Raw genomic sequence first — 13,276 nt, 5'->3', positions numbered from 1 at the left:
AGCGGCCGACTTCGGCTCGGGTCACGATCTCGCGGTCCGTGAGTTCGAGCCCCGCGTCGGGCTCCGTGCTGACAGCTCAGAGCCTGGAGCCTGTTTCGGATTCTGTGTCTCCCTCTCTCTGACCCTCCCCTGTTCATGGTCTGTCTCTCCCTGTCTCAAAAATAAATAAAACGTTAAAAAAAATTAAAAATAAATAAATAAATTAATTAAAAAAATTGTTTTTAACCCAGGCTGCCTGGCCCTGGAGTCGGGCACCACAACACCACCGTACAATAACCATCTGTCTAGTTATCTGTCTTGCCCACCCGTGAGGACAGACACCCTGTCTGGATGGCTCAATATCCTATCTCAAGTGCCTACTGCAGTGTTTGACACATCGTAGGGGCACAATGAGCTATATCATTGGATAGATGGATACACGGCTGATTAAATAATGAGGATGGGTCCTACGTGAAAGGAAGATGGATGAACGTCTGATACAGGAAGGATGACAACTGGTAGATGGATGATGGATGCATGGCTGGAAGGATGGATGGATGGATGGAAGGAAGGATGGATGGATGGATGGAAGGAAGGATGGATGGATGGATGATGGATGGATGGAAGGATGAATGGAAGGATGGATGATGGGTGGATGGAAGGATGGATGGAAGGAAGGATGGATGGAAGGATGGATGGATGGATGGAAGGATGAATGGAAGGATGGATGATGGGTGGATGGAAGGATGGATGGAAGGAAGGATGGAAGGAAGGGTGGATGGATGGAAGGATGGATGGAAGGATGAATGGTAGGAAGGATGGATAGATGATGGATGGATGGAAGGAAGGATGGATGGATGGATGGAAGGATGGATGGATGGATGGAAGGAAGGATGGATGGATGATGGGTGGATGGAACGATGGATGATGGATGGATGGAAGGAAGGAAGGATAGATGGATGGAAGGATGGATGGAAGGATGGATGGATGGATGGATGGAAGGATGAATGGAAGGATGGATGATGGGTGGATGGAAGGATGGATGGAAGGAAGGATGGAAGGAAGGGTGGATGGATGGAAGGATGGATGGAAGGATGGATGGAAGGAAGGAAGGATGGACAGATGACCGATGGATGGATGGATGAGTGGATGATGGATGGATGGATGATGGGTAGATAATGGATGGGTGATGAACGAATGATGGGTGGATGGAAGGGCAAAGAACATTCTCTACTTGGGGGAAAGCTCTAGAATTCCTTCTGGGAAGAGATGAGGCTCTGGTTCAGACCCCAATTCTGCCATTTGCTAGCTCTGTGATCTTGGGCAGGTTACTTCATCTCTGTGACTCTAAGCTCTCTCATCTTTACAATAGGCCTGTTTCCCCAGGCATCTGAGCCCTAGGACTTGATGTAAAGGTAGCTCCAGACACAGGGTAAAGGGTCCCCAGGGGGTCAGGGCAGCGTAGGGCCCGGGCTTGAGGGCCTGTCTCCCAAATTTTCCACCTGCCTGACCCACGCCCACCTCGCCCACCCTCCGGAATCCAGGGCGGCCTGCCAGCCTGGCTCCACCCCGACCCAACCCCCTAGACCCAGCTACACTCTGCTCTCCTTCCTTCCCGAACCTCAGTGTCTGGCCCTGACCCCGGCACACTCAGGCCGTCTCACCTTCAGGTTCCTTGAGGACCCGACAGGGTGGGGCCACGGGGGGCAGCCACAGCCCAGAGAGCAACTGGCCTCCACACACAGCAAGACGACAGGTTCAACAAGCATTTATTGTGCCATGTGCCTGCTGTGTGACCCCCCTCCCCCCTGCGGAGCCAGCGCCGGGAGGCCCCACCCACTCCCTGCGTCGCGCGGGGCTCCACACCGCCCGGCCCCTCCTGAACTTCCTGGCCGGCCCTCAGCGGCCGATGACCTTGCCTCTCCTGGCGTCCCAGCTGCACCGAACAGGGCGCCGCATGTGACGGCAGCAAGGGTCGGGAGCTGCTGTCCCAGAGTCGCCGTGCGCAGCCCTGCGCATTCCCTCAGGCCACCCCGGCTCCATTGCCAGGGCCCCGAGCCCCGGACAGCGGTGGGAAGGGTAGGCCTGCGTCTCCCACACAGGCTGGATCGGTTCACAGCACACGGGCCGGGTCTCCAGGGGCGCCAGACCGGTGGTCTTCTGGCAGGGGGCCGGTTCCGACGACCGCCTGAGGTCCGGGGGCCAGGCTGGGTCACACCCAGTGCCCCAGGACCCAGCACTGACGGTTCAGCTCCGGCATCTCGTGAGCGGAGCTCCGCGGCCAGGAATCTCCCATGTGTGGGTGGTGTCCTGCCAAGAGACGGGGCGGTCAGTGCCGACGGCCGCCCCCCGCCACCCACACACCCGCTGCCCGCCGCGGCACCCTCCTCTCACACTCTCCCCACCCACAGACCACCCGCCCGTGCCCCTGCCACCTGTCAGCACGCCCGCACCGCCCATCACAGCATCCTCCTCCCCCCTGCCCCCTCGACGCGCCCGGCGGCCCCGTTGCCCTCATCCCCATCCACCTGCGGCCCGCAACACCCGCACCCTCCGCCTCGCCTGCTCGCTTGGCCACTTCCCAACCTGCCGCCGCGTCCGCTAACTCACCGCCGTGCACCCATCCGCCAGTGTTCCATCCGCCTGCCCTGTCCCCCCCGCCCCGCCCCGCCCCCCCCCCCCCCCCCCCGCAACCACCTCTGCACGTACCCGTGTGCCCACCGCCCCGTCAAGCGTCCCTGAGCTACACTGTGTGGGAGCGCGAGAAGGAGAACAGGGTCCGCGACTCCGGCACCGAGGGGGAGGGCCCGGGGGCACCCAAAGCAACTGTGAGCAGCTTCCTGGGCCAAGGCAGCTGGCAGAGACCCCACCACGCCCCTTCCACCGCCCGCTGCTCCCAGGGGCCCCGGGCCAGCGGAAGGCTGGCTGCTCTCGCCCCAACCCGACATGCTCGCTCCTGGGTTTCTCTGGATTCTCAGACGCTCACCGCCTTCTGACACACCAGACCCACCTGCTGAAACGTCCCCATACCTACTGTGCGTCCAACCCCTGCCACCTCTTTGCCGCCCCTGGGTGTTGCGCTCATCTCGGAGCACACGCCCCAAGCGGCAGTCCCCAGCTCCGCCCCCGTTAGGCCCTGAGCGAAGGAGAACGATGGCTTGACCCGTGGCAGATGTTCCGTGACGGATCAGAGCCGGAGGAGAGGGGAAAACAGAGGGAGGAGACACGGGCCGGAGGACCGGAGAGAAAACCAACAGCGACCCCGCGTTCACGGTCTATACCCTACTTGATTCCAGCCTCACAAGCCCGTGAGGTAGCAACCACCCATTTTACAGATGAGGGAACTGAGGCTCTGCGGGCACAAGCAGCGGTCTCGCGATTCACAGCTATGGTAGAGCCGGACTCAATCAAACTTCCGCATTAAAGATGTCTGCTCCGTGTTCTGTTCCCCTCGGAGCGCTCCTGGATGCTCAGACATTCCTGTCATCCTTCAGGGTCAGACGGGCCCTTTGTAGCAAGCCCCCCGGAGGTGGGAATTCCTGCTGAGGCCAAGCGCCTGCTTGCACACCTCTTAAGACAGGCAGCTCATTACTCTTCCTGCACCCCCAAAGCAGCTCTATTGGGACGGTCTTCCTCATGACAAAGGCCGGAAGGGAACAAGCAAAGGTGAGGACAGTTGTGCCCATTAGGGGGTGGGGGACGGTTGTGGGTTTTGTTCAGTGTTTCTGCTTTGACTTTTTGGTTTTTTCTTTTTTAATTAAAAAAAAATTTTTTTTTAACGTTTATTTCTGAGACAGAGAGAGACAGAGCATGGACGGGGGAGGTCAGAGAGAGAGGGAGACACAGAATCCGAAACAGGCTCCGGGCTCCGAGCCGTCAGCACAGAGCCCGACGCGGGGCTTGAACTCACGGACCGTGAGATCGTGACCTGAGCCGAAGTCGGATGCTTAACCGACTGAGCCACCCAGGCGCCCCTGACTTTTTGTTTTCAATATTTTTTAATGCTAGTGCTTTGTAATTTTACCGTATTTTAAAAAGGGTGAGAAATATTTGGCAAACATTCTGGAACCGTTTGGCCTCAGGAAAAACATTTGTTTTGGCCCCAGTCACCGAAATAGTTGCATTCTTTGGAAGTAAATGCTGCCAAGATTATAGGTGTTTGGATTTTTTAAAAAAAATCTAGAGGCAAATATTTGATGTGCAGAAAGATTTGATTGTTTTTCTAAATGAATATTTAAAAGTGATCGTGGCTGCTCTTACCGTTGCCAACAGACAGAACCCCGGAGGATTTGTTGGAACAGAGAAGTGATCATGCATTCTGAAGGAAAAAGGAAGGCCATGATCCCTGCCCTTCCTTGAGTTAAAATCAGGCTCCTTGTCTCCTGGATCCAGAGGCCAAATCACTGAGGCCTGGGGCCCTCCTTTCCTCTTCGGCCTCCCGGGAGGGGGTTGGGGCCCAGAGTCATTTACAGTGGAGAGCAGGGATTCTGTCCTCCCCATGCCTGAGGAGGTCCCCCCACCGCCACTCCAGGCCACCATGACCTTCTCTTCCCTTCTCTCAGTCCCTTTACTTTTTGGCTAGTCATCAGCCAGTGTAGGCAAAAGAACACCTTATGCTATAGATTGCAGAATCCCACCTCAAAATGTCAACGAGGCCCAATCAGATGACATAAATGGGTGAAGCAGCCAGAAGGGGCCATTCTTCAGCTCTGGCCAACTGTTGCCATGGAAAACGGGCCCTCAGATTTTCCAAAAAGTTTAGAGACAATGAAAATCAGAATTTCATAATAAAATCTCCTGGCTTTAAATAATGACCATGGACGCTTTTAAGACCATCTGTGGGCCAAGTAGCATCTCTCAGGCTGGACTCGGTCCCCACGCACAGGAGGCCATTTCTGACCTCTGACTATTTCCCCGCCTGCATTTTCGTTCCAGGCTCTGTTCCGTGGCTTTACACATTCTGGTCCCTTGGCCCAGTGCCCTTCCCTGCTGTTCTCTGGCTATTGAGTGCCCCATTTGTCTTTCAAAGGCTCCCCCCCGCCCCCCCGCCGGAAGAATTCCATGACCTTATAGGCACAGGCCTCGCTCCCTCCTCTGTGTTCCCACAACACGCTGCAGATCTCTTCTCCCTGGGCTTGTCACTTCGTGTTAATGAGGGTCTCCCTGGCTAACCTGGGGACTCAGTGCAGGCGGGGACCGGGGCTGCTGTCATCCTGGAGCCTTTGGCCGCCAGCACCTGGCCAGGCACAGAGCTAGTCCTGAGCTGACTTTTTATAACAAACGAAGAAACCATGCGGGACAAGGATGGAGCGATTCTTAAGCTTGGAGAAAGAGCTCTGCCCGCCGTTCCTATTCGGAGATGCTGTACGTTACGAGAGGCTCTTTGGTCAGTCTCTCCTTTTTTGGACCCAGGCTGAAGGGGAAAGACTATACTTGCAGTCTGGCAGTCAAAGGTTCAAATCAATGGGGCGCCTGGGTGGCTCAGTCGGTTGAGCATCTGACCCTTGATTTCGGCTCAGGTCATGATCTCATGGCTGTGAGACTGAGCTCCACGTCAGGCTCACACTGAGCGTGGAGCCTGCTTAAGATTTTCTCTCTCCCCATCTCTCTGTCCCCCGCCCCCCATGCTTTCTCTCTCTCAAAATAAAGATTTTTTTTGTTCAAATCCAGGCTCCACTGCTTTCAAGCTGTGTCAGCTTTTTTTTTTTTCCGAGCTGTGTGACTTTTGACAAGTGCCTTCTCTCTGAGCCTGCAATGGATGTGGGTTACAAAGGGGTCAGCAGGCCCAGCGGGCCCCCTTGCTAGAAGTCCTTCATTATCTGACTTCGGACAGATGTGGAAATAGCAAAATACCAGCACTAGAGAGGATCTGGATTCAACCACCTCTCTTCACAGATGGGGGAGCCAAGGCTCCAGGGGGTGGTGGGGGGCAGGGGGAGGGGGGAAGAGATCTGTCCAAGGTGCCACTCAGAGGGTTCATAGCAGGTACTGTGTTTTAAATTCCCTTGGAAGCTCCCAGGCTTAGCAGAGTATTTGGCTCAGATGAACATGAACATATTTAATGTCCTGTCTCTTCGGTCCTAACTTCTCCATCATTCAGTGGAAAATCATTGTCACGAACTCCCTCAAGGCACCTAGATCCCAGGGGATCAGCTCTTAGCTCTGCTGAATTGTGTGCAGTCACATCCTCTGTTCTGGAACGGATTCATTGAGTTGGAAGGGCCCTTTAAAGCCAAGAATGCCGACGCCACCACACAGGTGTCAAAAGGGAAAGGGGGGCACTTATAGGGGATGTAACTTGTCCAAGGTGCTCTGAAGCTGGTAGAGGAATCGATGACGGTGGGCACGTGGCTGGGATTGGCGTTTCTGACCCCACAGCAGCCCAGCCCAGAAGAAACAGAGGAACGCCAACACCCCCGCCCCGTCCCATCAATCCCCCCACATGCACTCTCCAAGGTGCTGAAAGCCTCTCTTCAAGACTCATGGCCCCACCCACGGTCTGACCTCGAACTCTTTCCTCTAGAAAGAGATGGGATTAGGGGAATGATGAAGAGATGAATCAAGGTTGGCACTGAGGTGTCTGGCTTTGGGGGCCCTTCAGCTAGTGACAATATCATCCCTTTGCAGTTCCTAAAATGTCACCACTTTGGCGAGGGCACTATGACTGCCTCTCCAAGCCAACCCTGCTCCATAAATCTGTATCCTGAGGGCACTTCAGAGACTCTGGCATATTTGGTAATATCCATTTACTTGATTCCTCCCAGTTTCCCCTACAAGGCTCTATGTGACATGAGGACACAGACTAGCTCTGCTGTTCTTACTACCGTGTCCCCAGCACCTAGCCCAATTCCAGGGACGGGATTGATAATGCAGATCTGGGGAGAAGAGCAGGTGTGTGTGAGATCCATGTGGAGGGGAGGCTGGATTGTGTCTACCTTGGGGGCAGCTTGTCTTAGGAGCCCAAATGGGGGCCTCATCCTTATCCTCGCTGGAGTCCATCTTCTTTTTTTATATATAAAGGTATTTTTTTCTTTGGGTATTTATTTATTTTGAGAGAGAGAGAGAGAGAGAGAGAGAGAGAGAGAGCATGTGCACAAGCAGGAGAGGGGCAGGGAGAGAGAGGGATAGAGACAATCCCAAGCAGGCTCTGTGCTGTCAGTACAGAGCCTGATGCAGGGCTCAAACCCACGAACAGTGAGACCATGACCTGAGCTGCAATCAAGAGTTGGATGCTTAACCAACTGAGCCACCCTACCCCTGGAGTCCGTCTTCTGGGGACCCCATGTTTCTTGGGCCATAACACGCTCCTCATCTGTTTTCCACACTTGGGATCAGGTTGAATCCACTTAACCTTCCACGTCTCCCAGGACCACTGACTTCTTCCTTCTCTTATCAAACATTTGTTGGGCACCTACTGTGTGTCAGCCTCCATGCTGGGTGCTGGATCTGCACACCTGGGTGAGACATCTGCCAGTGCTAGTGAGGGAGACAGACACACACCGGAGGAAATGACGAGGGCACACGTGTCCCCAGCTCTCCCAGTGTGGCAGGACCCACTCACTGTGCCTCATGTACACTGGCTCATTTAATCCCCTGAAATATGAGTGATGTGCCATTACTATGCCCATTTTACAGATGAGGAAAGTGAGGCCCAGACAGGCTAAGTCATTTGCCCAAAGTCTCACTGCTGGATTTCAACCCAGGCAGCCTCCAAAGGCCGAGCTTGTAACCACCATAAAACCCCACCTTATAGACATGAGCCTCAGGGCAGGAAAATGCAGAGGTGAACATGTCCACCTCTGGCAGGGGGTGAAGAGGGGCCTGGCTGCCATCCCCAGACACTGGTAGGGTTTGTTTTTCGCCAAGCAGAGGAAGGGAACAGGTCTTTTCAGGCAGAAGGAACAGAGTGTGAAATAGGTTCTTGGCAGGTAAATGAGGTTTTCAGGAGGCGTGAAAAGCCTAGCGATGTTGGTGGCGAGCAAGAAGGTCTGTGTGGCTGGAAAGCAGGGTGTACGCGGCTGGCGGGGTGAGGCGTGGAGGCCTGTGGTTGCCAGAGTCGCTGGGTGCCGGGGGGTAAAAGGTCCAGCAATGCCCCCTCAGGGGGACAGGGTTCATCTGCCCCTGGGGTTTGCACCTTATCATCAGACTTCCCTGATGTGGATTCCTCGGCCCTGCCCCAAACCAGGAAAGTGGAATCTCCAGGGATTTCTGTATTTCGACAAGAGCCCCCAGCGTTTCTTAGGACCGGGCGCCCCTGGAGGAACACTGCCCTGGGCAGAAACGGTCATGGACTAAGCTAAATCATTTGCCAGAAGTGTGCTGATGGCCGACAGCGGGCGAGGCACACAGATGTGGTGAGGAGGCCCCGTCCTCCTGGTATCTCCATTCTAGTGGGGAGACACTTAGCAAAGACGGATTCCGAGAGAGGGACGGATGGCGGAGAAACAAAGCGGGGATGGGATGGGGGGCGAGAAGTCCTCTTTGGGAATGTGCAGGAGGGGTTGGCATGGTGCCTGACACCCGCCATGGGAGCCAGCACGGGAGGTTTTGGAGCTTGGGAGGGATGGGGGAGGGGGAGACAGGATCAAAACTGTGTCTTAGGAGGACAGATTGGGGAGGAATTGGCCCTAGAAGCAGCAGTTTCCATCCAGAAGCCACTGAAGAGCCCGACCAAGCGACAAGATGCAAACTCGCTCCCGGCCGCAGCTTCAGAGGGACAGGTGTTGGCTCCGGGCCGAGGACTGCTCAGAATCTGGTCCACAGAGCAGCAAGAAACAGTATCACTTGGGACCCCCTTGGGAATGCAGACTCCCAGGCCCCGCCCAGCCCTCTTGAGCCAGAAACTCAGAGACGGGGTCCGGCAATCTGCATTTTAAGGAGCCACCCAGGTGATTCTGGTGTCAGCGCTGGCCTGGATCTCTCAGCCCCCAGTGCCGGGGACTCGGATGTCTCCAGGCTGCACACCTGTCTGGTGCCCAGCGACTTGGCGTTCGTATTTATTTCAGAAATACTGTCTGTTTCCATTTTAATAAAGGAAGCAGACTTGAGCAGTATGATATTGGATTTGATTTTGATCTAATAAAAATGCCAAGCAGCTCAGGACCCAGGAAAGTCTTCGCCCAAATTCCCTCTGCTATTTTGAGGGCGGCGGCGGCAGAGACCCATCAAGACGGAATTCCCAGAAGCCACCTCTGCACCCGGCAAGTGACAGCCTCTTGCCCAGCCTAGCCTGGCCTTACAGACACACCTGGCAAAATCAAAAGCTTGTCTCGGGCATTGAACCTGACAGCGGCAATCAGCTGCAAACCCCAGTTGCCCCTGAAGGAAAGATGCAGACACCTGGACCGTATGGCAGCATCGCCTCCATCAAATGTCACATCCGATGTGCTCCCGAGCTAGCTGGTGGCACTGCAAAGCCCCAAAGGCAAGTTTCAAAAGCAAATGCCTTCCTCGGGAAAAAGAAACTGTGGCAGAATCCATGTCACAGTGGCCCGAGAGAAAAATAGCGACTCCCGGAGCAGTTACGATCACCAAAGGTGCATGGAGTGGCTTAGGGAAAAGCGGCGGCTTGGGCGGGAGGTGGTGGGAGAAACCTGGAGCCAACAATTGAGCACCTGCTGTATGTAACGCACTGTTCTAGACTCTCAGAATGCAGACGCGAGCAAAACAAGATGGGGCACGGTTCCCTGGACCCTGGTTGGGAGAGACAACCAAACAAAAATCAAGCCCGTAAACATAAAAGGGAAGTTCAGAGAGGGACAGGCGCTATGAAGAACAGAAGGCAGGGTGCTACAAGGGCCACCAAGGAAGCTGGTGCGGTCAGGGGAAGCTTCTCCAAGGAAGTGGTCTTCTGGCCGAGCAGTCAAGGTGAGACAAGGTGAGACGTGCGATGATTCAGAGGGAGAGCATGCCAGGCAGAGAGAGTGGCGAGTGCAAAGGCCCTGTGAGGGGGATGTTCTGCATGTTCTAGAAAGAGAGAGGCCAGGGGGGCTGGGGCAGAACGAGGGAGGGGGGGAGTGAGAAAAGGTGAGGGTGGGAGTTTGGGGGCCAGAAGCAGAGATAGCACTGTACCGGGAGGAAGGGGGAAGATGGCCCCCTGGGCTGGGCTGTATCCGCCAGGGGACCAGAGATCCCAGCAAGTCAGGGTGCCTTTCAGCTCCTCACTTTTTCCACGCCCACAGGGAGAGCCATCACCCCTCCTTCCCAGGGCTGCGAAGTGCTGAGCAGAGACCTGCAAACAGTAAGCCTTTAATAATGTGGGCTCGCTGACGTCCTTCCTCCCCCGTTCCTCCTGCCCGCGTCAGCCCACCACAAAGCCGGAGCAGCTGTTCGGTGCAGAAATATTGCAAAACTCGACCAGGCATTTCCAAAATATTTTCTTGGCCCAAACCCCACTCGCGGCTAAGAGGCTGCATGCTCTGGAGATGGCGTTGTCTCCCCAGACGGCCAGATCAGGCTGCTTTTGTCGCCCGTGAGGTCGGCGAGGACCAAGTCCTCGTGTGGCTGGGCCCTGGGTCCCCGCACCCTGCCCGGCGTCTGTGGGTGGCTGTGCCCAGCCCAGGAGCCACCCACTGACATGGGGCGGCTCACCTGGAGCCAGACAGGCTGGGTGCAAATCCCAGCTCTGCCACTTGCTGGGCCTCGATTTCCCTGCCTGTAAAACGGGACGGTGTTTAGGATCAAATTAGTGGATAAATGTCAAGTTCTCGGAACATACACCGGGGTGACATAGTGTCAGCGGGCCTGGTGGCACCGAGCTCCTCTTGTCGGCTATTTTGGTAACCTAGCCCGGGAAGCGGTGGAGCTGTAGGACCCTACCAAGTTGGATCGCTGCTGGCCAAGTGTCCCCTCCCTGTCCTGCAGCCCGCCCCCAGCCTGAGCCAGAGGAGGCGCCGCGCCTCCGCTGACACGGCGCCCGCGCTGAGCCCGCTTCAGTTCTGGCCACACCACACGGCCATGCTTGGGAGCTGCCCAGTCCAGGAACACACCCCCCACGTTCCAGAACCCGGCATGGGCCCAGCCCAGAGAAGCATCTTTCTTTCCTAAAGATGTGTTGAACAAGTGGAGGAACAAATGACTTTCATGGGACCACAGCAGCAGCCACCTGAGGGTAATTAAAGTGCCCGAAGCCAAGTCCCCCTCTGACAGCAGACGGGATCTTTCCCTTCCTGGCTTTACTGGAGCCCCCAGTGCCTCCTGTGGCCCCTGGGGTGGACAGCCATCCTCCCCCTCTACCCCGGCTGGGCTACCTGATAAAAGGCACTCCCCGGGAGAAGTGTTATGGGATCCGAGGAGTGGGGATCCGCCGAACCTCCCGGGGGCCGCAGGCAACCCTCCCAAGCCCCTTCCCCACCACCTTCCATGGCTCCTCTGTGACCCCCAAGGCATTAGGATCTGGCTGCTTCGCCGTCCCTCCGCACCCCAGGTGTGCTCCCTAGAGGATCTCATCGGCTTCAACTACCTCCCTTCCCACCCTGCGAGACGCCTCAACCCCACGCAAACCGCACACCACGGCCGCCCCAACCCGTCCTCTCCATACCCGTCGGTCGGGGACGCCAGGCCCTCGATGGCTGGGGCAAACTTCTGCACCTGACTGCCCCGCCCCTCACCTCCAATCAGACAAGCCGATGCTATGGGTGCCCCCGCGGAGGAACAGGCTGCTGACCTCCAAGTGCGCCAGGGCTCGCCCACCCGCCCCAGCGGAACGCAGGCACCATGCCCCACCCCCAGCAGCCCTCAACGCCCAAGGGGATCCGCTGTTGAATCTGCGGCCAAAACTCGGACACGTGCGTCCTGCACTGGCTGCCCGCATCCCCCCGCGGGGCTCAGGGTGGTCCCCTCCACACTGTGTCCTTCCCTGACGCCCGCCTCTCCCTGCTTAGGCTGCCTTCCCCGCTCCTTCTTGTGTTTTCTGGGCTCACCCAGACAGGGGCTCGCTGCTGAATCCTGATCTCTGGCTCTGCTTCGGGGAGAACCCAAAGGAAGCCATTCGGACAGTTCTGCCAGCAGAGAGTTCCTGAACCCACCCACTTGTATCTTTATTGCCGAAGGTCTGGTCGCCAGCATCGCTGCTTTCCCTGCTGCGGCCACACTGGCCTCTAGTCCTGGCTCCTCCTCCATCAGTCGGGGACTCTGCATTTGCGAGCTTCTGCCGGAAGGGTCTTCCCCTGGCCGGCCCCTTCTCATTCATCAGGCTCCCCCGCTCCTTCTGAAGCCTGGTCTGTACCTGAGACTGTCGTGTTGGTTCCTGAGTCATTTCTTACTTTCTCTCTCCCCCTAGACGGTGAGCCCCGCAAGGTGGGGGCCTCCGTCTGCTGTCGCTCATGGCTGGGTCTTTGAGGGAACAAATAATGGATTCTCTGCTGGCTGCGGACCTGGTGATTGCATGTGATGCTTGTCTTGGGGAGGAAACGCTGCTTGGGAGATGACATGGGTGCCAGGGCAGGGGTGAGGGCCGTGGGGGCTGGGCTGGGTGGGGAGGGCTTCTGCAGTTCCCCCCACCCTGGGTGTCCTCATTCTTAATTCCGGGGCTTGCTCTGAGAGCCAGACTGGGTCTCCTCCACTCTTTCTTCGTCCTCGGGCTTCCGGGATTGGCCTTTCCTGCCCCCAAGACAGGCCCCGTGGCTTCTTTCCACCCAGAGTTTCCTACCCATTCTACGGGAAGGCATGGGGAGGCCCAGGATCAAGCAGGAGCCGATGGCACTTGCACACGGCCAGGGTTCTCAGCCTTCGTCCGTGCTACGTGACTTCTGAGCCCCTCGGAGGGATTTCTGCACCCCCCTGTTATCCCTGAGGTGGGCCCTCCCCAGCCCCCTCCAGGCCCTGGTTCCTTACCCCTTCCTCCAGGAAGCCCTCCACTCCAGCACAGACACCTGGCCTGCAATCTCAGTGTGTGAGCCCAGGGTCCACTGCAGCGCCCCCCCCCCCCGCCCCGTTCCTCAGGTGGATCACTGGCATTCTGGCCACCTCACCGGGCCAGCGCGTCCTTCGGGAGCCCCCAGAGTGAGGACCAGACCTCTCCTCTTCTCCTCCCAGGCTCCTCCCTCCAAGCTGAGCCATTTCTCCTTCAGTTCCCGGGATCTGAGGTCAGACAGACCTGGGTGTAAGCCTCCACTGTCTTAGTGTGAGTCTCCCCCAGCAGACCTTGCGGTAGGGACGGGAGCGTGCGCGATGTTAAGGAGGTGCAGGGTGCACAGAAGGAAGGCGGCCAGCCCCGGGAGGGCTGCGAAACCCACTACCCGGATCTGTCACCCTGCAGGGGACCAGGCCAAACACAGGCCTGGAGGGAGCCCACGCA

General features: G+C 57.0%; 1 protein-coding gene across 5 annotated transcripts in view; it reads right to left on the bottom strand.

The window, feature by feature from the left end:
• Window positions 1–1,113: 1,113 nt before the first annotated feature.
• Window positions 1,114–13,276, bottom strand: part of GSG1L (GSG1 like) — a 207,351-nt gene continuing 195,188 nt past the window's right edge. For 2 of the 5 annotated variants that reach the window (XM_058711725.1, XM_058711731.1), the window contains one exon: window positions 1,115–2,289. In XM_058711725.1, the coding sequence (XP_058567708.1) occupies window positions 1,749–2,289 (541 nt within the window). In that variant the 3' untranslated portion in view covers window positions 1,115–1,748. Of the gene's footprint in view, window positions 2,290–13,276 lie in introns of all 5 variants that reach the window. The other 3 variants (XM_058711732.1, XM_058711729.1, XM_058711726.1) reach the window with 2 other exon arrangements.

The sequence above is a fragment of the Neofelis nebulosa genome, chromosome 18 (genome assembly GCF_028018385.1).
Source record: "Neofelis nebulosa isolate mNeoNeb1 chromosome 18, mNeoNeb1.pri, whole genome shotgun sequence".
NCBI classification, from domain to species: domain Eukaryota; kingdom Metazoa; phylum Chordata; class Mammalia; order Carnivora; family Felidae; genus Neofelis; species Neofelis nebulosa.
The sequence above is the reverse complement of the archived record's forward strand: the minus strand, read 5'-3'. Positions and strand labels throughout refer to the sequence as shown.